Source organism: Centruroides sculpturatus, unplaced genomic scaffold (genome assembly GCF_000671375.1).
Source record: "Centruroides sculpturatus isolate CEXI.00-Female unplaced genomic scaffold, Cexi_2.0 scaffold683, whole genome shotgun sequence".
In the NCBI taxonomy this organism is placed as follows: Eukaryota; Metazoa; Arthropoda; class Arachnida; order Scorpiones; family Buthidae; genus Centruroides; species Centruroides sculpturatus.
The window spans coordinates 54,524-77,622 of record NW_019384858.1 but is presented as its reverse complement, the minus strand read 5'-3'; the positions used below and the strand labels follow the sequence as shown (position 1 = coordinate 77,622).

General features: G+C 32.7%; 1 protein-coding gene across 1 annotated transcript; it reads right to left on the bottom strand.

Moving 5' to 3' along the window:
- Positions 1 to 4,949: 4,949 nt before the first annotated feature.
- On the bottom strand, positions 4,950 to 22,506 carry LOC111630609. The gene is made up of 3 exons (XM_023374740.1): positions 22,228 to 22,506; positions 16,218 to 16,371; positions 4,950 to 5,157 (listed from the first exon to the last, which is right to left on the bottom strand). Exons 1-3 carry the CDS (start codon positions 22,454 to 22,456, stop codon positions 4,986 to 4,988), a joined length of 555 nt encoding a protein of 184 aa, XP_023230508.1. The 5' UTR covers positions 22,457 to 22,506; the 3' UTR covers positions 4,950 to 4,985.
- Between the last annotated feature and the right edge of the window lie 593 nt (positions 22,507 to 23,099).

Here is a 23,099-nt window from a genome sequence, read left to right as displayed (position 1 = left end):
ACTCAACAGCATTTTGGCAGTGTAAAATGGACCTTTCAGCAGGACTCTGAGCCAGCACACAGAGTGAAGAAGACTAAGGAGTGGTGCAAAGCCCATTTTCCTGATTTCATCTTGTCTGCGGAATGGCCATTGTACTCGGCGAATCTGAACCTGATGGACTACAGTGTGTGGTCCATTTTGGAGGCCAGGGCCTGCGCTAAGCGCCACAAAAGTTTGGAGTCGCTGAAGCAATCTTTGTGCCGGGAGTGGGACAAACTGTCTCCAGAAGAGCTGCTGCTCATCGCCAAGAATTTCAAAACACGTTTGGGGCTCTGCATCAAGGCACTTTGAAATCGGCTGAATATCTGATTAATATGTAAAGTATTGTCACTGCTATCCACTGTTGTTTTGCTAATTTTCATTTCTTTAATAAATTTATGATGCAAAAAACTTGTACGGGTTAATTATTGTCACCCTATAGGTATTCTTTGTAGTATTTGTATTTAGTAGTTAAATTATTTTGGCCCAATTGAATTTGAATATTTTTGAATCATTCCTTTATTATCCCTGCTCTAAATAAGTACTCTATTTTTCTGAATGAGCTAGACTAATTGATCAGAGTACATATTTTTCTTTTCTGAACAAGGGGCTGAAGTAGCTAGGTTGCACACTTTTTAGTTGGACTAACTCTTCTGAAAGGGTGAAATTGAAATGCAAATGTTGTTGAATATACGGTGGAACCCCGGTTAATGAACGTCCTGGTTAATGACCAAATTGGTTAACAAACTTTTATTTTGCAAAAATTTTGTCTCTGATAACAAACTTAAAGGCTTTGTGTCAAATTTGTAAGCTTGCTTTCACGAAACTTTCTGAACCACTTACGGCACGTGGAATCATCAATGGCTCCCTCACCATACACAGAACATATCTTTTTTTTGTGTGTGCGAAGCATTCTTGCCTTTTCGGAAATAAAAAAGCATAATATATAAGACACGGGGAGGCTTCAAGTTCAGATGAAAAAGCAGCAAAAGCATTTGTAGATGAATTTTCAGAGTTTGTAAAAAATGAAGGATACATCTGGAATCAAATGTTTAATTCAGATGAGACCGGTCTTTTTTGGAAAAGAATGCCTAGATGAACATACATAACCCAAGAGGAGAAAGCACTTCCCAGGCACAAGCCCGTGAAGGACAGACTCACTCTTTTATTTTGCACTAATGCAAGTGGTGACCTCAAAATTAAGCCACTTTTAGTCTACAATGCTGAAAATCTCCGTGCCTTTAAGAGCAAAAATGTGATAAAGTCCAAACTGCCTGTACAATGGAAGGCAAATAGTAAGGCATGAGTAACTCTGACTTTATTCATGGATTGGCTCACAGAAGTGTTTGCTCCTACTGTTAAAAATTATCTTCAAGAAATGGATCTTCCTCTTAGATGTCTTCTCTTAATGGATAATGCTCCAGCACATCCACCAAATTTGCAGGAAGACTTGGATAATGAACATGACTTCATCAAGGTCAAATTCCTTCCACCCAACACAACTCCATTACTGCAACCAATGGATCAGCAAGTGATTTCCAATTTTAAAAAGCTGTATACCAAGGCACTGTTTACCATGTGTTTTCAAGTTACCAATGATACTGACTTAACTCTTAGAGCTTTTTGGAAGGAGCATTTTAACATCCTGCATTGTATCAACCTTATTGACAAAGCCTGGAGTGAGGTCTCTCACCGCACTTTGCAATCGGCCAGGAGGAAACTTTGGCAAACTTGTGTCCCAGAGTGAAACTTTCAGGAATTTGAAGAAGAGAACTCTCCTGATGTATGTAGTGCATGAAATCGTGTCCATTGGCAAGAGTTTGAGAGTAGAGGAAGATGATGCAGATGTGGAGGAGTTGCTGAAAGACCATCAAAATGAACTAACGACAGAAGAGCTGGTTGCCATGCAGGAAGAACAGATGAAAGTCTTACAAGAAGAGCATTCATCAGAGGAAGAGGCTAGGGAAGAAATCACCAGTGCTGAGATCAAGGAAATTTGCAGAAAATGGAATGATGTGCAGGAATTTATCGAGAAGCACCATTCTAACAAAAGTTGTGGCTAATGGGTCATTAATTTAATGAACGACACAGTGCTAGCGCATTTTAGAAAAATTTTGATTAAGAGAGTAAGACAATCAACTTTAGACCACTTTCTTGTTCCTTATCAAAAGAGACCTCGACTCGAAGAAACTCCCGATGCAGTGCTACCCGATATTTTTATGGAGGGGGATTCCTCTTCCAAGCATTAAGCTCCATAGAAACAAAGGTATGTACAGTGCTACTTTATTAAATAAAGTTTACATATTTGTTGCTGTAATAATAGATACTACATTTTCTTATATTTTCATCAAGAAACCCATTTTACAAATAAAATTACAAAAATACTGACAGCTAGAATGAATGAATTGTATTTGCATTAATTTCTATGGAAAAAATTGCTTCGGTTAACAAACAATTCGGTTAATGAATGGACTCGTGGAACAGATTACGTTCGTTAACCGGGGTTCCACTATAAGTAGAAGTAGAATTTTATCACCCCCTTTCTCCTCTTATTAAATATTAATGCAAGTTAAATATTAAAAATACTAACTATAAAAGTATTTAGGTAAATGCCCCAGGTTCCTTTTACAGTTCAGAGTAGGGTACTACCTATGAGCGCTTCTGCCCCCATAAAATGATTTAGTATTTATTTTTGCCTCAGTCGGAGTTGAGTGTTTTTTTTTTACTCTGCAGCCCTGGTGTTAACTAGAGCTGTTTTGTGTTTTCTCATTTAATTTATAATTATTAATTGTAAGATTTAGCTAACAAGGATTACCACACCTGTTCCCCACTGATTTTGATGAATTTTGGCACAAAGGTAGTGTTTGATACGATTATGCAGTCATCTAAACTGTTTCATTCTATGAGCCACAATGAGTGAGTTATGACAAATTCAATATGGAATTACTACTTACAGCAAACTAGTAATATGGTAGTTCAGTCATGAAAGCACTGATCTATCTGAGAAGGAAAGGTCAATGGCATGTTTGTTATCCACACCATGATATTGTATCACTAAAATAAAAACACAAATTTTATCTGGAGAAAGAAGTTTACCATAATATGAACCATAGTTAAAATTTTTAGCATAACAAATAGTTTTCATATTAGAAAAAATTTAGCCATACAACCATCTATTGGCATTATGGAAAAAGTTTAATTTCCCAAGTACTTTTGAAGACAACATATTTTACAAATTGAAACATTGTTCTCTACGAATGATATTGCCTGAAGAGGACATTTATATACTGCCAAAAGTACTTGTGAAATTAAACCTTTTCCATAATACCAATAGACAGTTGTGGATAAATTTTTTGTAACAATATTTGGCATCTAGTGTTATGTATATATTATAGTTTTTATATAATATAAAAGTTGTATTATATTAATAATTATATCAATACACTTAAAATCCCTTGCATAAATATTTTAATGACACTTATAAGCAGTTACATTAATACTTTAATAAAACTTAAGAAATGAATTATAACCAGTAAGTTAATGAAGTCATTTCATGCAGTGAACTTATTTATTATCCCAATCAGATCAGTTGCATAAAAAACACTTCTTTATAAGCTAAAACTAATTTAGCTTCAACAACACTTTAAATACCTTTTCAGCAACAAAAAAAACAAAATCAGATATAATAATAAAAAAAATGAAAATCCACTAATAATTCCTTAAACAAACATTAATAGAAATTATTAATTAAGGCATATTCATAAAACATGAAATTATAAACTAAGGCATAAATTAGGAGTTCACGTAAAACTTTTGACTATAAATTTCCAAGCCAATGGTAGACCTATATACTGTATACTGTAGTCATCAGATGTATCCCACTAATAGGTGAATGCGAACTCATTTGAACATCACTGAAAAATGTATTCGTTGCATGAGTAATTGTAAGCAATTATGTTTTTACTTTTAGTAATCTGAATTGTATTTATCTTCTAAAAGCATTGTGTTATTTTTATATTTTTAAGGTGTAATACTGAAGAGAAATCACTAAGATAATGTGATTTGAAATGCACGTATATCAGAGAGAGAATAATAAAAAATATCAAAGCTAGCATGGTTACTTGGTTTGCTGCAGTTCTAGACAATTGACATTTGGAATGGAAGATCTGTACCAAACTCAGTTAGTTTACAAAAATTAAGAAAAAAATTGACAGTATACACTACTTTTGTGCCAAAATTCATCAAAATTGTTGGGGAACATAGATGTAGTACTCCTTGAAAGTGTTTAATAAATACATTATTACTGGATTTTTTGACAAGTTGTCATTTGTTTTTTCTTTTTTCTTGAACAAAAGCGTTCAATTTTCTCTTATGTCAAAAAGACCACACCTGGAAATCAGTAAAATCTAATTTTTTTATGTACCTTGAACATTTGATCTAAGCAGTGCATTACAATATGCAGTCTTGCATTCAGATTGTGAGGAACTCAATTATCTTGCAGATCTTTCCAATGGCAGGAAAGTGACAAACTATGATGGACTGGTGACAATCAACTATCTTGCTCATTTCTCATAAAGTCAAGAATGTCATCTCTGTTCTGTAATCTACTTTTGGTTTAGTAAATTTAAAGCTGGGCAATATGAAGTTGAAGATAAGTTACACTCACAAAAGCCTTTTGTCGTATTGAATGATGAGCTGTGGCAACCAGCAGAAGCCGTCTGCTGAATGATTGAATCAAACAGCAATTATATTTGGCTGCTATTATATCAAATTAATAATCATAAAGCACATGTGTACAAATCTGGTTAAAAGGAAACATTGGCAAACTGTGTACTTAAAAAGTTGGTATTGTCACACACAATATGTTTTGACTTATGATTGTGAACCTCAACATCCTTCATTTACATACCCCATAAGAAATTTCTAGATGCTAGCTATTGGAGAACAATTTTGAATATTCTACAGGTCTAGAAAATTCCAGAAACTTTTGCATCAACCGAATGTATTGGAAAAATTTTTACCTTTTCCACTGAAAAGTATTTTTTTCTTCCAAGCATATCAAAATCAAAGTTATTGTCATCATCTTCATCATCCTCATCATCATCATTGGAATGATTAACATTAATTTTAATAGAAAGACTAAAAAATAATATTAAAATGTGTAAATGTATAAAAATTTGATATTTTTTAAATTAAATCTTTCAAATAAAATTTCAAAAGTTTAAATAATATTAAATCTAAATGATAGAAAATAATACATAAAAATTTATAAAACTTAATATCATAGTCAATGTTATCTCTAGCTCTTTTGACTAAGTCAGGGAGTCACAAACTACGGCCCGTGAGGTCAGTTCATCCGGCCCACTGCCGTGCTGTGCCACAAATGAGCTAAAATATATTTATTTATATGAAAATATCATAAACTTATTATGTAGAAAAAATTAAAATAAGTCTAATAAAAATGCCAAAATTAGTCCAATATGATTTTGCATCTGACAATAATATACTATTTAGGAAAATCAGTGAAATAAAAAACTTGGCTACTTTTTGCGACTTTGAATATCAGACCACTTTTAGTTATGAATTGGATAGATGACCAGCACCACTCTATTGATAACAGGAAAAGTAAGATGTACAGGGGCAAATCACCAGTAAAATATTGAGTACATTGTGCTGAAAAGTTGCAGGCTGGTATTGTAACATTGTCACAATAAATAATCGCTCGTTAGAATTAGTTTTGTTTATTTGCTTACTATAACGCAACACGAGTGATCTGCCAGGGGATACATCCCAGGAAAACTTTTATGGGAAGCTGGACCCTATTTAAAAGTAAAGAAAACCTGGAAAACTCCACATGGCCAGCCCGTTTGCCATGCCCGAACTCACGACTAACTAACTACCAGAGTTTAGTAGTTTTATGCACTTGACTACTGGAGGGCACTTATTACAATTAAGAAAGTATTGTTCAGAAATAAAAAAATCAGAGTCATTAGATATGGAAAATTAAATACTTATAGATTTTTCACAGGGCAACACTTTTGATTGGATGCAGGCAAGTGCTAGAAGCTATCTGTCACAGTAATTATGTAGCGTGTCTATTTTGCACTACATCAGTGTCACAGTAATTAAGTGGATATCGTATATATTTTTAAAAATTATATCGTTTTTTATAAGAATTATATTTAGTTTATTTAGTTAATTTTTTTGTCAATAGATGGCACTAAGTGTATATCAGCAAATCAAACGTAGATAGAAATTAATTGATTTACAGGAATCCAATAGATATTTTGGGGTGGGATGTACAANCAGAGGAGATTACATTGAAAAATAAAAAAAGTTTTAACATTATTTTGTTTGTTTTTCTATGTGAGGCCGCGAACTTTCCGAACAGCCCTCGTACATATTACAATCAGTGCATGAAACTAACATACAACATAAAGTTGGTTAATAAATTTACAAAGCATGTATACTGCAACGTAAACAGTGCTGTACATTCCACAATAAGTAATTTGATGAAACCAGAAGTGATTACAGAACTGAGTAAATATGGTTGGTAAGTCGTGGAAACAGGGTGATTACAATGGTATCTCTGAAGCAACGGTTACAATAAATTGGCGAGGTTATTGGAACAATATAACTAACATTAGTATGATTGGGAACAAGTGGGAACATTAAGATGATCGCAGATGGTTTTACAGTTGATAGCTACAGTGAGGATGGTATTTGCGTTTACAGTAGGAATTTCCGGTTAAGTCCACAATTTGGTTACAATTTTAATACAATGAATAATTGAAGTTACCATGGTATAACACTAGAATAGAACGAATTAGTTTCTACAACATAACACTTGTATAGTACAATTTTATGATTACATAAGTTACTTTTACTAAACAGAATCCAAAGAAGTATTTACAATAACATTGGGAGCCATGATCTAGCCCAATTGTTGAAGGGAATGTGCCCTGCAGGGCACCCAGTAGATGATCTAAGGTACAGTCTCTGTTCTGTTCGTGTTGCTTAAGGCCCTTGTTTTATGAATAAAGTTCTTGAGGCCATTCCACACATCTTGGTTGTTAAAAATGTCCTTGGGGTTTGGTGGCCAGTTGAGTCCATTCTTGAGGCATTTCCCGATAAGTGGGAGCCTTTCCTCCTCGTATTTTGGACAGTCGTACAAAAAGTGGTTTGTGTCTCCCTTGCTGGTATTGTCACAGTCACAAGCGTTTGTGTTGCTTGCCAAAGCGGTGGAGGTAGGCAGCAAAATTGCATGTCCGGTTAGACATTGCGTGGTTTCAGCATCAGGAGTATAGTGTCTGGTCTTAAAACGTAGGTAGATGGATGGTATGCAGGCATAAATAGTTCTCCCCGTTTCTGCGGCATCCCATTCTTGTTGCCACTGTTCATTCTCTAATGTTACACCCCGTAGAGACTAAATTGTACATAGAGATTACAGATACATTTTTCACATTATCATGCTTTATCAACATTCTATGCTCTACTTAAGAGATTTGTAATGGCGGGTTAACTCTAAACGCACAGTGAGTTTTTGACCTTTTTTTTTGTAGGCGTCAGAATTTTTATCGAGCTATTCGGACTTGAGTAGCTAATATTGAAAGATTAATCGCGGACCGCATAAATTCATTCGACGGGCCGTATGCTGGCCATGCCTGACCTAGTATATGCATGGATTGAATGACGTTTTGTGTGAAGTTATCTAATTTGATACAATAAAAGATAATGTAGGCCTATATAAATAGACATTTATGATTAATTCATAAAAATAAGTAAGATATACAAGCTTTTATGATAATGATTCACATTATGAATCAATTAAATGTGCTTATACCCTTTTAGAAATACAGAATTTCTAGTATTATCAAGAATACGAACAGAGTCGATGTGCTGGATGTTGAATGTGTATCACTTTATCTCCTTAGCTAAAAATTTGTAAATTTAATATATCACGTTATATAACATTGTATAACGTTTTTGTTTCGTTTTTAATACAGTAAAACCTCGAATTAACGTATTAATTCGGCCGATGGCGTGTCCGTTAAAAGCCGAAAGTCCGTTATATAATAATGTAGGTTTTCTGAATGCATGTTAAAATTGACAAATTACTTAGTTTATCCGTTTTAACTTATGTACAGTACATACGTTTGTGTAATTAAAATTAAGTATGTATGAGAAGTTTAATTTCACAGAAAACTTTTCTGTATGTATTATTGTTTATGTACTCACTGTAGTTCTAAGACTGTAATAAACAAGTAGGCCTATACGATCTAAATCGAAATAAATTTGTTTATTTTATTGGGAAATACACTTTAATTGTGTTTAAGTAAACAGATAAACAATGTTCTTAAAAAGAAAAAAGAAGACTTATGAACATCGGACAGGTTCTTATTCTGGAAAAGACTATAGACTTCCAGAAGGTTATGTGTATATGTTTTCACGAATGCTTGTACATCTTGTGACTATACGCAAGGATTGTACGAGCGAGCACCGTACCTCATCTCAGAATATGTTGTAAGCAAGCCTATCATATTGAGATCAAGCATAAAAATTGCCTGGCCAGTTTATTTGTTGAATATTAATTTTATCTCTATCATAACATGCTAAGAATCGTACTGATTTCATCAACAGAGAAAACTTTGTCACAAATGTAGTTATATTGTTGCTGTCTTCAATTTAAACGATATAGGTACTGTACTTCAGTTCTATCCTTCTACAGAGGACCTTAACAGGACGTGAAATATACGCATCAAAAGCACCGAATATACACTTCTTTCTGAAAAAGTCTTCGAGTCCAGTTGATCTCAAAATTCTGAAGATGCTGCTCTAGAAATTTGGAATAGTAAAATTTTTATTTAATGGTTATGACTAGAGAACCAGATAATTATCAAAAACTAGCACTGTAAGGAAAAATGTAAGAAATGAGAATTAAAAAGTAGTCTGTTGTGGACTCTAGCACGAGGTATAGCGAACCTTCAAGAGACTGAGCTAAATCATTCATCTCATACATTATATCTCCAGTACAATCTCCTCTTCCAGACATATTTAAACGATATAACCATCCTCAGTTACATACAGTGCTGACTGGGGAACTCCTTCAATGCCCTTGTCCTATAAACTCCTACTCCTAGCACTCAGCTGGCTATCATTCAACCCAGCATGGTACACACGTTATGTATATATAAACAAAGTTACAAATTTATCAGGTTTAATAATGTTTGTTTATATATAGATTCTTTGTACAGATTTATACAAATATTTGTTGAAAAACATTTACTTTAAGTCTGATATGCAATAACAACAATATCTGCCTTAACTCACTCTCACTAATACAGCACTTTACTCACTATTATTTTGCTCTTCCAACAAACTTTTTCAATTCACTTCATAAGCTTGCGTCAGGACTGTCTTTAGTTTAAAGTTTCAAATTAGAATATTAACCATTCTAATTTGAAACTTTTATTTAAAATTTATATAGTGGAATGTCCAGACTTTTACATTGTTTTGTATTCTTTAACTCAGAGAATTGAGTGATAGTTCATATTGTGAAAACATATCAATTCAATGTCTTCCATACATTTTTATAAGTTGTGGCCACCTTATTAAATTGTATTCTGCAGTTTATCATAAATTGATATTCAAGTGACAGATGAAGATTCAAAATCCTTATAATTTATACAATCTTTTAAAATGGCTTTATATATCTTCAGCATTTCCAAAATTCTAAGGTACTCTCATTGTAGACTTGTTTTAATAATTTGGCTTCCTCCAAATTTGCAATGACACCAGACTCTATGGCATAACTAACTAATGCATTTACTAGCTTGTTCTAATCTATGTTATATTTATGTTCCTTGAATCTACAAGGGGTGGATCCTATGTAAGTTACATATACATCTCAAAGTCCAATGTTATTAATCAAAGTTAAACGATCGCCATAACGAATCAGGCTATTTTTCGGCTACTATAAATAAATAAATCCTGTGTAATTTGATACTAATTCACTCTCTTATTAAATTGAATAATTATAATTAAATTAATATTTAATAAATAATTTAAAATATTCTGGAATCAGCCTGAAATGGGGACTCAAACCAAGTACTCCAGATGCATTGTTAGTTAGGCTACATGGAAACTCCATCTAATTCTGTGCTTCTAATACAGTAGCCCCTCAATATATTGCAGATTCAGATATATCATGCTTTTATGGGTCTCCCAAATTTTAAAAACACTCAAGTCAATAAATTTTAAATTAATATGAATATCACAACTATGAGCTGGATGCTGTTCAGAGTAAAGCCAAGAAATTTTAACTGTAAAAAATATTTTTAAGTGTAAATAAGTAAAATTTTAAGCAAGATGTATACCAGTTAACACCTCCATGCAAGAAATGCTGACAGAAGAGGAGCTTATGCCCAAAACGCGTCTCGGCCAACAAGATATTTCCGAATAAAGGTTGATGTCAGAAATGCCTAGTGTCTGTCTATGCACCTAGTTGTGACAATAAAAAGAAAATTTTCAATTATCAATTGCCAGTGAATTTCTTTTTGCAATAAAATATGAAATTTTATTCCTACCAGTGTCCTTGAAACTACCACTGCAGGTAAAAATAAATTTGTCAAGATCTAAATAAGCAAAACAGATGGACAGATCAATTATCATTTGTTTCCTTTTGATATTAAAAGTTGTTTATTTATTGGTTTAAATACTGTCTCCTCATTTACAAGTTTCTGTAAATTCTAATTTCACAGAAACTTGTAAGGACAAGATTTCTTTATTTTTGAACAAAAAGTTCTAATATTTTATAATAATACAGTAGTAACTTTAATTTGCTTTTTAGATAATTTTTACTGTGTAATTTTATAAGTTTTGATGTTCTCTTATATGTTAAATATTTATTTTTTAAATTTTCAATTACTCAATTTACAATTTATAATTTTTATTGGAAAATATAAATTACATGAATTTTTAATATACAATTTATTTTGAAATATAGTACTGTATAATAAAATTGCAACTGATATTTTGTTTTTATATCAACAGTATTTGTCTTTAAATATCATTGTTAAATGGGGATTCATGGTATTGATGTTTACGTAAACATCAATTAATACAATGTAACCACAAATAAAATTTAGTAGTAAACAACTAAGCTTATTTTATATCAGAAATACTTGGCACCTATACCTATCTCTAGAAGCAAATTACTTTGAATTTAATTACTTTTAATAGTGGAAAAGTAGCCCAATTCATTACAATTGTTTGGCCTATGTAAGTTAACTGTTAGTTGAATCTTTCATCCATGATTAAGCTGGAATAAATTTCAACTTTCAACTCCTAACTGTTTAAGCTTAGATTATTATTATTATTATTATTATCAACCCATCTTGATTATAAGATTGTAAATGCAATAATGAGTAAAATATTAAGTACAACCACACTGGAGATATGACACACTACCCTTTCTATGTCTCCACCCTGTTGACCTTTATTTAAGAACCAAAATTTAATAGCATTAATGCCCCTTTATACATACTACCATGCCAAATTTTGTTTCTTAAACATCACTCATTGTGAGATATAGTTTAATATTTCAGAACAGAATAAAGAAATTAAATAAATTAGATGCCAACACACACACGCAGGCATATGCTTGAATTTTACCCTTTATTTGACAGTTTTGGGTTCGAGAGATCTCCAAATGTGGAAATTTGCAAAAAACTCAGTGTCAAATGTGACACAATATTCGAATACTTTTCTGGTTTTTTATATACATAACAAGTTGGGAAAGTAAAAATGAGTTGGAGTCGGCAGATTTTTGACAACTCTCACTAAAACACCAAAACTCCACGACGCCAACTCCGTAGCCCTGGTTTATTGCCTTAACTGTGTTTTTTTTGTGTTTAACTGTGTTCTCAGAATAGCATTTAACCTACTTTGGTATTCTTTAATTAATCTTTGCTTTATCTGTGTATGTTCTGTTAGTTTGGCCTGTTGAAATCCTAAATACTTGTAGAACTCGCCCTCTTCCATGGATTCAATAACATCTACATTTCCAAGTGCAAAATCTTCTTTCTTTAGAATTCCTTTTTTCTATATGATGTGTTTTGCATTTGTCTAGGCCAAACTCCATTTGTATGTCCATGGTGTATGTGTGTGTGATTTGTAGGAGCTGCTGAAGTTGTTTTTGTGTGGATGCATAAAGATTTATGTCGTCCATGTACATGAGATGCGACAGCGTAAACTGTGTTGTTTTTTCATGTCTGATATTGTAGCCATATTGTGTGTTGTTTAACATGTTGGATAATGGGTTCAGGGCTAGGCAGAACCAGAGAGGACTCAAGGAACCTCCTTGAAAAATTCCTCGCCTAATGAATATTTCGTTTGTTTGTACAGAAGTGTTACTAACCCTGATGAGATGTAGTGTTGTTCTCCAGTGCTGCATAGTGTTTTCAAAGAATGCAATGAGTGATGGATGTATTTTGTAGATGAGTAGAATATGTAGCCAACTCTGTGGAATACTGTTGAATGCTTTTCTAGTCTACATAAGCCATGTGTATGTTTCTGTGTTGTTTGTATGTTTGCCATAGAATGACTGAATCTATGAGTAACTGTTCTTTGCATCCCCTGTGATTTCTACGGCAACCATTTTGTTGTTATGTAAGAATGTCGTGTTCTTCAACATGTTTGTATATTTTGTTTGTGATACAGGATGTCAATAATTTGTAGAGTGTTGGAAGACATGCAATTGGTCTGTAATGTGTGGGGTCTAAGGTACTGTTGTTTTTAGGTTTTGTGTAGATGATGCCCTAGTAAGAAATTTTGGCATGTCTTGTGGATTGATGATGATGTGTGTGTTAGGTGTTTAGCTAGTTCCTGTTTCAGTGATGCAAACTTTTTGTACCAGAAATTGTGAATGTTGTCTACATCAGGTGTCTTCCAGTTGTGTATTCTGCTAACACTGTATCAGATGTCATGTACATTTATTTCAGCACAGGGCATAGTTGGTATGTTGTGCAAGTTTCTGTTCTCCTCCTTAACCCAGCCTGCATCAGCATTGCATGTGACAGCACTGGACCGTGGAGAAGACCAATAATTTATGAGTTCTTCTTCTGTTGGTGCGTCACTGTTCTGTGTATCAGTGGTTGTTTTGGTACTAATTTGTCTGTAGAAGAGTTTTTATTGTTTGTAAATAATTTATTTTGTTTTCATAGTGAACATGCTTTGTATCATTTGAGTCTACATGCTCTAGTTACAAGTTTTTGATTTAGTGTAACAATGTATTCTGTAACATTCATGTTTTGTGTGTGTATTAATTTTCTTAAAAATGTTTTTGAATTGTTTCTTTAATTCTGTCTACAATAACACTAATACAACAGTTAAAACTAGTGACATCATTAGTGCATGTTATGTTATGTACTAGGGTTTCTCCTAGTACCTAACATAACATGCTTAAAAAACAGCTGTGATCCTGGATTTTCAAGGATCACAACTGTTTTTTAACCTTCAAACTCAGATCCCTTACATATTATGTCACACACACCTTATATCTCTGAGAAACAACATTTATTGCTTTAACAAACATTTTCAACCTGATCAACAAGTCATCATCAGGTATTTTCAATTCTCTGGAACGTTTTTATGGTGGTTCTATATTCAAACTTTGAGAATTTCTCATCGTTTGAATGGTGTCGGAAGTCAGGAAAACTTCTGTTGATCTTCTACTGACTCACTAAATTTCAAGATTGGAGAACTATGAACCAAGAACGTCACATCCTTGACATTCTTGGTTCATAGTTGAATTGAATCGCACATTTTTATTCATTTTACACCATATTCCACTCATTGAATGGCCTCCCCTTGTCACCTGGTGACAATTCGAAACCTTTCTGGAGGCGCGGGAAAGGTCAACTTCATGACTAAATCAGACTCCATTCTAACTAAATTTCCCTAGACTTTGCCATTCTCCTCATTTCATCTTTTGTTTTACGCTTGATAATAAAACCCTCTTTGTTTATACATGACCTTTAAGTCTTTCTTTGTTCATTTCTGAAAAGTGAGAGCTCTCCAGCTCACCAGACAGTCAACATTTGAATTTGAACCTTAAAGTTCAAATTCCATCCGGGACCTCAAATGTCCAAGTGTGTTTTCAACCTTCAGTAAAAATGGGATCTGGTAAAACATTAACAAATAATGAAAAATACAAGATATGTCATTCAGAGACTGAAAATCTGAATGTGTCACTGCAGGACTATTAGAAAGATCATAGATTCACAATTACTTAAAGGACCCTGACAATTACAACAAAGCTAAACATTGTGGTATGCCAAAAAGAACTTTCTGCCAGAGATGACAGGACAATATTGAGAACAGCTACATTTTCTGGTATGTCATATAGTCAGATTACAGCTTCACTATCTACAACAGCAAGAACAGGATATTTTCTGAAAGTCTTCAAATCATGCATACATAAAAATACTGGCATAGCCAAAATTGACAACCTCCCATATAAAAAGGCAGCTGGACTTTGCAATATGTTTTGTTGGCCATTCAAATTTACAGAATCCCACAGCTTTTAGTGATGAGAAGAAATTTAACCTGGATGGCAGTAATAGCGTGCAATACTATTGGCTTGATATACGTCACCAACCTCAACTTTTATCACTTTGTATACAAGGTAGAAAATCTGTCATAGTGTGGGCAGCTTGCACTTATCAGTTAAATTCAGTTATTGCTTTCATTTCACCTCATTCAGAGGCAGTTGACTAGCAGTATGTGTTGGGAAATTATCTTCTACCATTAAGAAATGAAGCAATGAACATGTTATTTTTCAAAAGGATAATGCTCCTGTTCATAATACTGCCTCAACAACATACAGTAGTTGTTGGTAATAATACCAATATTTTGCCATGGCCGACTGTATAGCCTGGATTTAAACTCAATAGAAAATCTTTGGGGTGATTTGGTAAGAGTGGTTTATGCCAATGGAAAACAATTTAATGTATGTTTTTGATCTTAAAGCAATTGTAACTACTTGGAATGAAATTGGTCTTGAAAAGCTAACAATTCTCAGTACATTCATGACCAATTAACTGACTGATATTATTTAAGTTAATGATAAATAAAGTAAGTATTAAACATTAGTTTTCTCACTATATTTTGTTTTTTATTGTGCTTTTCTGTTCTTGGTCGCACATTTTTTCAAGACAAATTGCAAGCAATAATTTGTTGCATTTGAATTTCTTAAATATGAAAATAAATTTTAACTTCATATTTGGTTTATAGTTATTTTAATACCTGACCAACAACATATTTACAGATAAGTTAATTTTAATAAAGAAATTTGAAAATACAGGTGGTCTCAAAGTTTTTCTAGGACTGTATACAGTAATACCTCAACTTATGCGAACCCGGAGTTACGCGATTTTCAAATCTCGTGGATTCGTCTTTTGTTTGAGCGGCACGCAGCTCTTGATTACTCACTCCCCCACACTATCGTTCAGCTTACATGTTCGGATGTGTTGTGCAGAATCGACGCATAGTTACAATTTATTTTGTGTTATTTATTTCTGTTTGTTATATATACAGAGATTTGAGAGACTCTATATGGTGATTTCTTGTAACCGCAAATGAATCAAAAAACGTGATAAGATTAACAAGAACGTTTATTAGCTTACATACATCCAAATTTGGATTTTACACAAATTGCAAAATTATACCCCGACTTATGCGAATTCGACTTACGCGGTTATCACTCGGTCCCACCTATCGCGTAAGTTCGGGGTATCACTGTATTCAAGATTCTACATTCTTATGAATGTATTTTTCTGTTACACTGAAAATCTTCAAATCAAAAAATAAGCCTGAAGACGATCCTTAAAAATAGCCTAAAACAATTGCATTTTGAATAATTACAGCTTGTTGATTTAAAAGATGGAGGTAAGTGATTTTTTGATAAATAAAACTAAACAGTTTCTGTTTATTAAAAGAAACTTGAGAAAGTAAAATATATTCAACATTTTCTCAACTTTCTGAAAGTTTTCACCATCTGTTATTACATATGTATATTCAAAGTGATGTTTAATAAATGGTGTTTTTAGTCATGAGTCAAAATATTCAAACACATATCTATGAATGTACATGTATGCTTTGTTTCTGTACTATACTTAGTATATTTAAATCCTCCTTACCTTTCATCATGGAATTTTTTTGTAAGTATCACTTCAGCTTTTCTATTTTCTACTTCAAAACCTTCAAAATTTGGTATTGTTCTACTTATAATATCTTTTCTTTTAAACTGTGTTTTAATCTCTTCGTTTAAAAATTCCACTATTTTTTTATCTCCTGAAAAATATTAAATTTATATATCATGTAATCATAAAACATTGTATATAAATATATTATTATAATTTGAAATAATTATCATCCAAATATCTAAAATAATATTATTCATAAGTAGAGTTTCAGAGTCTCAGCTAGTTTACATTCTGGGACTTGAGACTATTTTTTCAAATTCCAGGAATTCTCAGGACTACATAATTTTAGTCATAAAAATCACAGTTTAGCTACGAAAAATATTAATACTGTCTATCAGTGTTATCATCTTTTATTTGAAACAACACTAAGTACTTTTGACAAATTACAGATTGTCTTCTTCAGGTATAGAATAATATAATCTTAACAGAAAACTACAATTTAAGATATACGTTAATGTGTTCCAAAGAACAAATTTAAAACATATTCCATATTCCAGGATGTGTCAATACATTGAAAAAAATAATAATAATAAATAAGAGTTAAAATTCTTTGTGAACGGATTTTATTTTCTTGAATAATTTACAGACAGAATCATAATTTTTTTCCTCGTAAAATCGCTTCTAGGCATCATTTTGACAGGAAAATGGAGAGAAAATTAAGTGATGTTATTGGAAAACAAATGAATAATTCTTTAAAGTTTCGCTACCAACTACTCTCTAATTCCCCAAACAACGTATTTATTATTTAGTAAACCAGAAAGATTCGGCATTATATCATTGTTACTTAATGTGGTTTATGATTTTAAAGTCTTATAATCAATCGATTAATTTTGAGATGAAATAGATTCTTATTGAAAAAAACTTTAAAAAAAATCTTATTAAAAATATCAACTGGTTTGAATTTAAAATTTTAAATTTATTAGGAGATTTAATAATATACGAGTAACTTATAGAATTTGGATAGATTTATTCTACATTCAAGAAAACATTTGTCACATAATTCACTTGCATTATTCTCAAAAGTGGAATAAGTGTAATGTCTCGTAGGATTATCCACCTTCAACATTCGATAAGAAACACCGAATTTGTTTTTTGTTGTTCTATTTTCTGCACTCTTCAAATAGAAAGTGCTTATAGCAACTCTGATAAATTGATAATCTACTGGTAAACATTCCTCTCTGTTTATTTTTATGATAAGTTTTTATATATTAAAAAAAANAAATTTAAAACATATTCCATATTCCAGGATGTGTCAATACATTGAAAAAAATAATAATAATAAATAAGATAGAAATAAAAAGGTTGGGGATACAAAAAATGCATAATTTACAATTTGAAGGAAAATTATCATGCTAACCTCCTGTATAATGTGCACCATATTGCCAGAAGGCCAAGCAAAGGTTTTACACACAAACTAAGCATTGTTATGTAAAGTGACTCCCACATGAAAGTGACCCTTTGATCTGAGCACTGTTGAAGTAGGGTGACATTGGCCCATAATACATTGTAACCATTTTCTAAGGCGTTTCTGGCAAGTTCAAGGCTCTGCAATTTCTGATATCATCCCAATGTCTTTGAAATCAGCTACCCAATTTCCTAGTTGTCCCAATACACTGTATAAATTTTGCTCCTTTCCAATGCAGCATTTGCAAATGCATTTCATAATATATATAGTATTAAAATTTGATACTAAGTATTTAATAACTAAATAATGCATAATTAAAAATGTTGAAAATTATCGTTAATTAATGAAAATGGTTTTTCATCATCAAGACTTAAAATATAATATAGATTTTGAAAATTTTATTTTCATTCTTAGTCTATGCTGTCTTTGCACATTTTTACCTATATTTTTAAATCTTTCGCAGCACACAGTTTGGCAGACACTGATATAAAGTAAAAGTGTTATTGAAAATTAATAACATTTAAATTTTATGAAAATAATATTAAATTGCTGGAAGACTTTTTTGTTCAAAGTTAATTGCTAAAAAATGCTATAATAATTAGGAAAAATGAAAAATACTGATTTACAGTTTTCACTTGGGGTATAAATGTTCCATTTATTTATTTGAACATGAACTGATGTGGCATTTTGATGTGCACAATTGGTTTATCTTCTTGCACGCTCACTTTTATTTTTATACACTTATGAAAAATCCTTGTCCCCCAAACTTTGATTCTTTCACCACAGCTTCATGTAGAGAGACATTTTTTTGGGATATCTTCAAGAATTTGCATCCCAGAAATCTGGAAATCATTTCTACTGAACACCTTTTGTTCCAATTTAATAAACGTTACTTTTTGCATCAAGAATTTTTCGTATTACACTTTGGTAGTCTAATGGCCCTTGGTCAACCTTTGGAATGTTCAATAAAATAAAGTCCCCAACTTCAACAGGTTTTAGTTTTTTTTTGTAGTAATTTTAATCATTTTTTCTGTTGCCCTTTCCTGGCCTCCATGTGATAATTGTTGTTCCTCTGCAATTTTTTCTTGTCTTTTGCAAGTATTGCAAACAAACACCACTGATATCTTTAGAGATCCCTCCAATGCTCTGAGCACAATTCTTTTGAACTTTTAATGAACACGACGAACATAATGTTACGTGCGATTCATTGAGATTGCATACACAAACAGAACAAGTATCTTTCTCAAAATTTCCCTCCTGATTTTTGTTTATTTCCTCAATGGCTTCTCGTTCTAAGTTGCTTTCCTTATGTTATACCAAATCTTTGCTATGAAGAGTTTATAAAATTTCTTCTGAAATATTTGTCCCTAATCCTAATTTTGGTTCCGATCCAAAGCATTACATAGGAACTTCTGCTAATAACTCAATGCTTAAAAGAGTTCTTTTGCCACTGGACGTTACGTGCAGTGGCAAAAGCAGCCTATTACCCAGTCTGTACTATCAGTATCATCTATCCATGCACACAACATATCTTCAACATCCTAATTACATTGCTCTACACTCCAGAGATTGAGGATATTGGGGTCTTGGGTGTACTATTTTACATTCAGGCCATATAACTGAAAGTTGTTCAATGACATTAGCTGTAAAATCTCTTCCATTGTCACTCTGCAAACTATATGGCATGCCAAGTCTAAAAATATTTTCAGCAGTTCCAGTGCAACTTCTGCTGCACATTTTGTTTTCACATGGCTAAGAACACAAAATTTTGTTGCACCATCTTGATAGTTCATTAACCATTTGTAGTCTCTACTGGGAGTAGATTGAAAATCAATCAAGTCAACTTGGGACCAAAGATTAAAATCCTTTGAAGTGATTGGTCATACAATAACAGTTTTGTGATTCTTCAAATTGCACATTTTACATAGCAATACAAATAACTCAATAGATGATCTTGGGATGTAAAACTTACTTTTCAGAGCAAAGAACATTTTATCAAGAGCAAAGAACATTTACTCCATAATCTGTTGAGCAATGATATTGAAGTAATATATCAAAATATTCCTCAATAGGAAGAATTACCACAACAGGATCATCAATGCTTTTTTTTTTCTTAATTAAAACTGGGTTTTCCCCAAGCTCCATTGTATCATATTTCATAATTAGTCCTTATTGCTTACTACTTTTCTTCTTGTCATGGTTTCTTGAATCTAACATTTCAGACTACTTCATTTACACTTGAATTCGTCCAAGGTTTTTTAATTACGGTGATTCTTACTACTGTATTCTTTCATTTTTTTCATTAAATTTCAACTTCATATAACATAATTCTTCTTTGGAGCTACAGTAGAGCATCGATTATCTGACCCCCAATCAACCGTCACATCGGTTAACCGACCGTGTTCTAGTCGGCAAATTCAAATGTCCGCTAGTGATGTGGCGCAACAATATTTGGCTGTCTTGGCTACTTTAATATTATTTTTGTGTGTTTTAGCTGGCAACACTGGCTCAACCATGAAAGGGAGCCAGTATTTAGACAAGGTTTAATTTTCTAATTTTTAAAGATACAATAGCGACGATTATTATTTTAAAAAATTTTTGTTAGGCTTAACATCGATGAAAATTCAATGCGAAGTAGGTTAATAGTGATATACTAATATACTAATTACATGGGCTATACTAACATAGTATACTAATAATGTATTTTTTCATATTTTTCGGTTATCCGTTTTTTCAGTTATCCGACCAACCCCAGTCCCCAATTGAGTCAGATAATTGATACTCTACTGTATTTATAGCATCATTGTCTCACCATTTTTTTCTCAAATAAATGGAGAAGAAAATATGTGAGATAATCTACTTCCTATATCCATCTCTATTTCTAGGTCACTCTAAATCAGGGCTTCTTAAACTATGGGTCATGATCCCAAATGGGGTCACAAGATTTTAATGCAAAATATTGAAAATAATTTGTGAGAGTTTGAAAATGGCATGTTATAAGAGACAGGAAGGTAAAAATTGAAAACCTATAAATTCCCACTGTTCTCTGTCTTTCCTTAATCTCAAGAATGGTGTTAGATAAATGAAATTCAAGACCAGCTATTGAAAGCTTAAGAGCTAAAGGCCTCAATTAACTATCAATATATATGAACTTCTGATGCAAATTGGAAGTCACATTATTTCAATTCAAAAATTTTCCCTGGAAAGAAGTTACAAGCACGACCGGCACAAATCCATTGCTAACGTAAAAGTTTGACGAACAGAGGCAAAACACCGCAGTACTAAGTCGAGGTGAAGAGCATATATTTTAAATTAAATTAATTAAAAATACAATTCAAAATTGCAGCCCAGCACTGTGACGACATCAAAATAAATTTTAATTTTTACTAAATTTTTACCAAGTTGTAGAAAATACCAATAGAATTTTTGCTGCATATTTCCTTAACTTGGGAAATTGATATATGTATTAATATTTTATGCTCATCCCCTAGTAAAGTATTTGAAAACACTAGATTTAACCCGAGTTTTCTTAGCCATTTTGTACAGATCTTTCGACATTCAAATTTAGAATTAGTTAACATAGAATGTATTCAAATATAAATTTCCAAAAGGAAAATTAACAAAAATTAGCAATAAGCAAACAAAGATCATAAAGTAGAGGAATCATCATAAAATACAATCTTGCATTATAGGTGAGGCTCCTATAATGTAAGATGTATGTTAATAAGTTAATGTTCTTATTAGGAACTTTATAGTAAGTACAGTACATAAAAAATAGGAGGTGGTTATTTTTACCATCTCCGACTCCCGTAGAAACAAATTTGCTTCCAATTCAAACTACACGGCTTCGACATCAAGCAGCAGTTTGGACCGCATACACCCGTGCAACCCAATACTCATCTCCTCTGCCAAACGACCAACCGGATGGGAAGGCACGGGTAACGACGAACACAAAGCAGAACCTTAAACAAGCAAAGAGTATTACCAAAGTATTTTGCACGTTTGAATCCACAAGAGAAATTTCGTACACTCACGACATCATCAAAAGAGACCAAACGAACTTTATCGACGCCGAAAAGTTTTTCATTCAATTTGAAAAATAAAAGTACTACTAAATACGAAATCAACGAAAACTAACGACTTTAAAAAAAAAAAAATAACAAAGATTACAATTGGCAGTCACTGCAAAATATCATTAGTGTTTTTTGATTTAGTAAATGTACACAAGCAAATATGACTGTTTCCTCCATCTCCCGGACACTGCATTTATCATTTTTCTCTTATCCATAGTTTTTTCAATCTCCTAAGAAAAGTGATAAATCGAAGTTTCACCGTATCAATCTTTAATTTAAACAAATACAGTCAAATTTCAATTTAGTACAAGCATTTGTTTGTCTGTGAAACTGACATTAAATTAAAAACTTTCCTTAACTCGTACCAATTCATATCTTCGACGAATTAGGACGGAAAACATGAAATATTGATCGGATGGTGAATAAGCAGCTTATTTCGGCAAGTTAAAGAGAAAAACGTTCTCACCCTTCGGCCTATTGAAGCAGACGTTACATCCGCATCTACACTTCATGTTCAAGCCGACGGGAATCTGAGTTTTGATTACTTCTTTGATTGATTCGTCGCTGATACCACTCAGCGCCTTGCTCTGAACAAACCACGGACACGTTTCTAAAACATTTTGTCTTTTAATATTGTTACGCAGTCTCGAACTTTGCCTGCTTAACCGATACGCATTTTTACCGACTTTGATCATGATCCGAAATGCACCGAACCACGTTCTGCTGCAATTGCCGACGAACCACCCGCCGGTATACTGCCAGATGGTAATTCCACTTTTTCGCACCTAAATATTATTCAGTTTCAACTATAGAAATAACGTTAAAAATAATATTAATATTTAAAACTTAAATATATTCGGATTAGATAACAAATTAAGTCAATATTTAAATATATTGTATTTGTTCGATTTAATAATTTTACGCAAACACCTACGTTATACGGTATTTGTTGTTGCATTTTTATCGTCGTAGATAAGTTAAGTTAAATAAATTAAAAATGTGATTAAAAATTGCAGCCCGGCATTGTGATGTGCGTGTGTGTGATAACATCAAAAGATTACAGAGGTTGCGGCCGACGTTTTCAACGCGAAAACGTGTACGTCGGACGTTCAACACCGCCTTCCTGTAAGCCTAGAAGTTTGACAATGGCGTTTGGAACGTCAGTAGAATCATGTTCGACGTTCCAAATGCCATTGTCAAACTTCTAGGCTCACAGGAAGGCGGTGCTGAACGTCCGACGTACACGTTTTCGCGTTGAAAACGTCGGCCGCAACCTCTCTATTGTCTGAACACTTAAAGAACCAAATGTACAAATTTTCTATCAGTCAGATTGAAGTT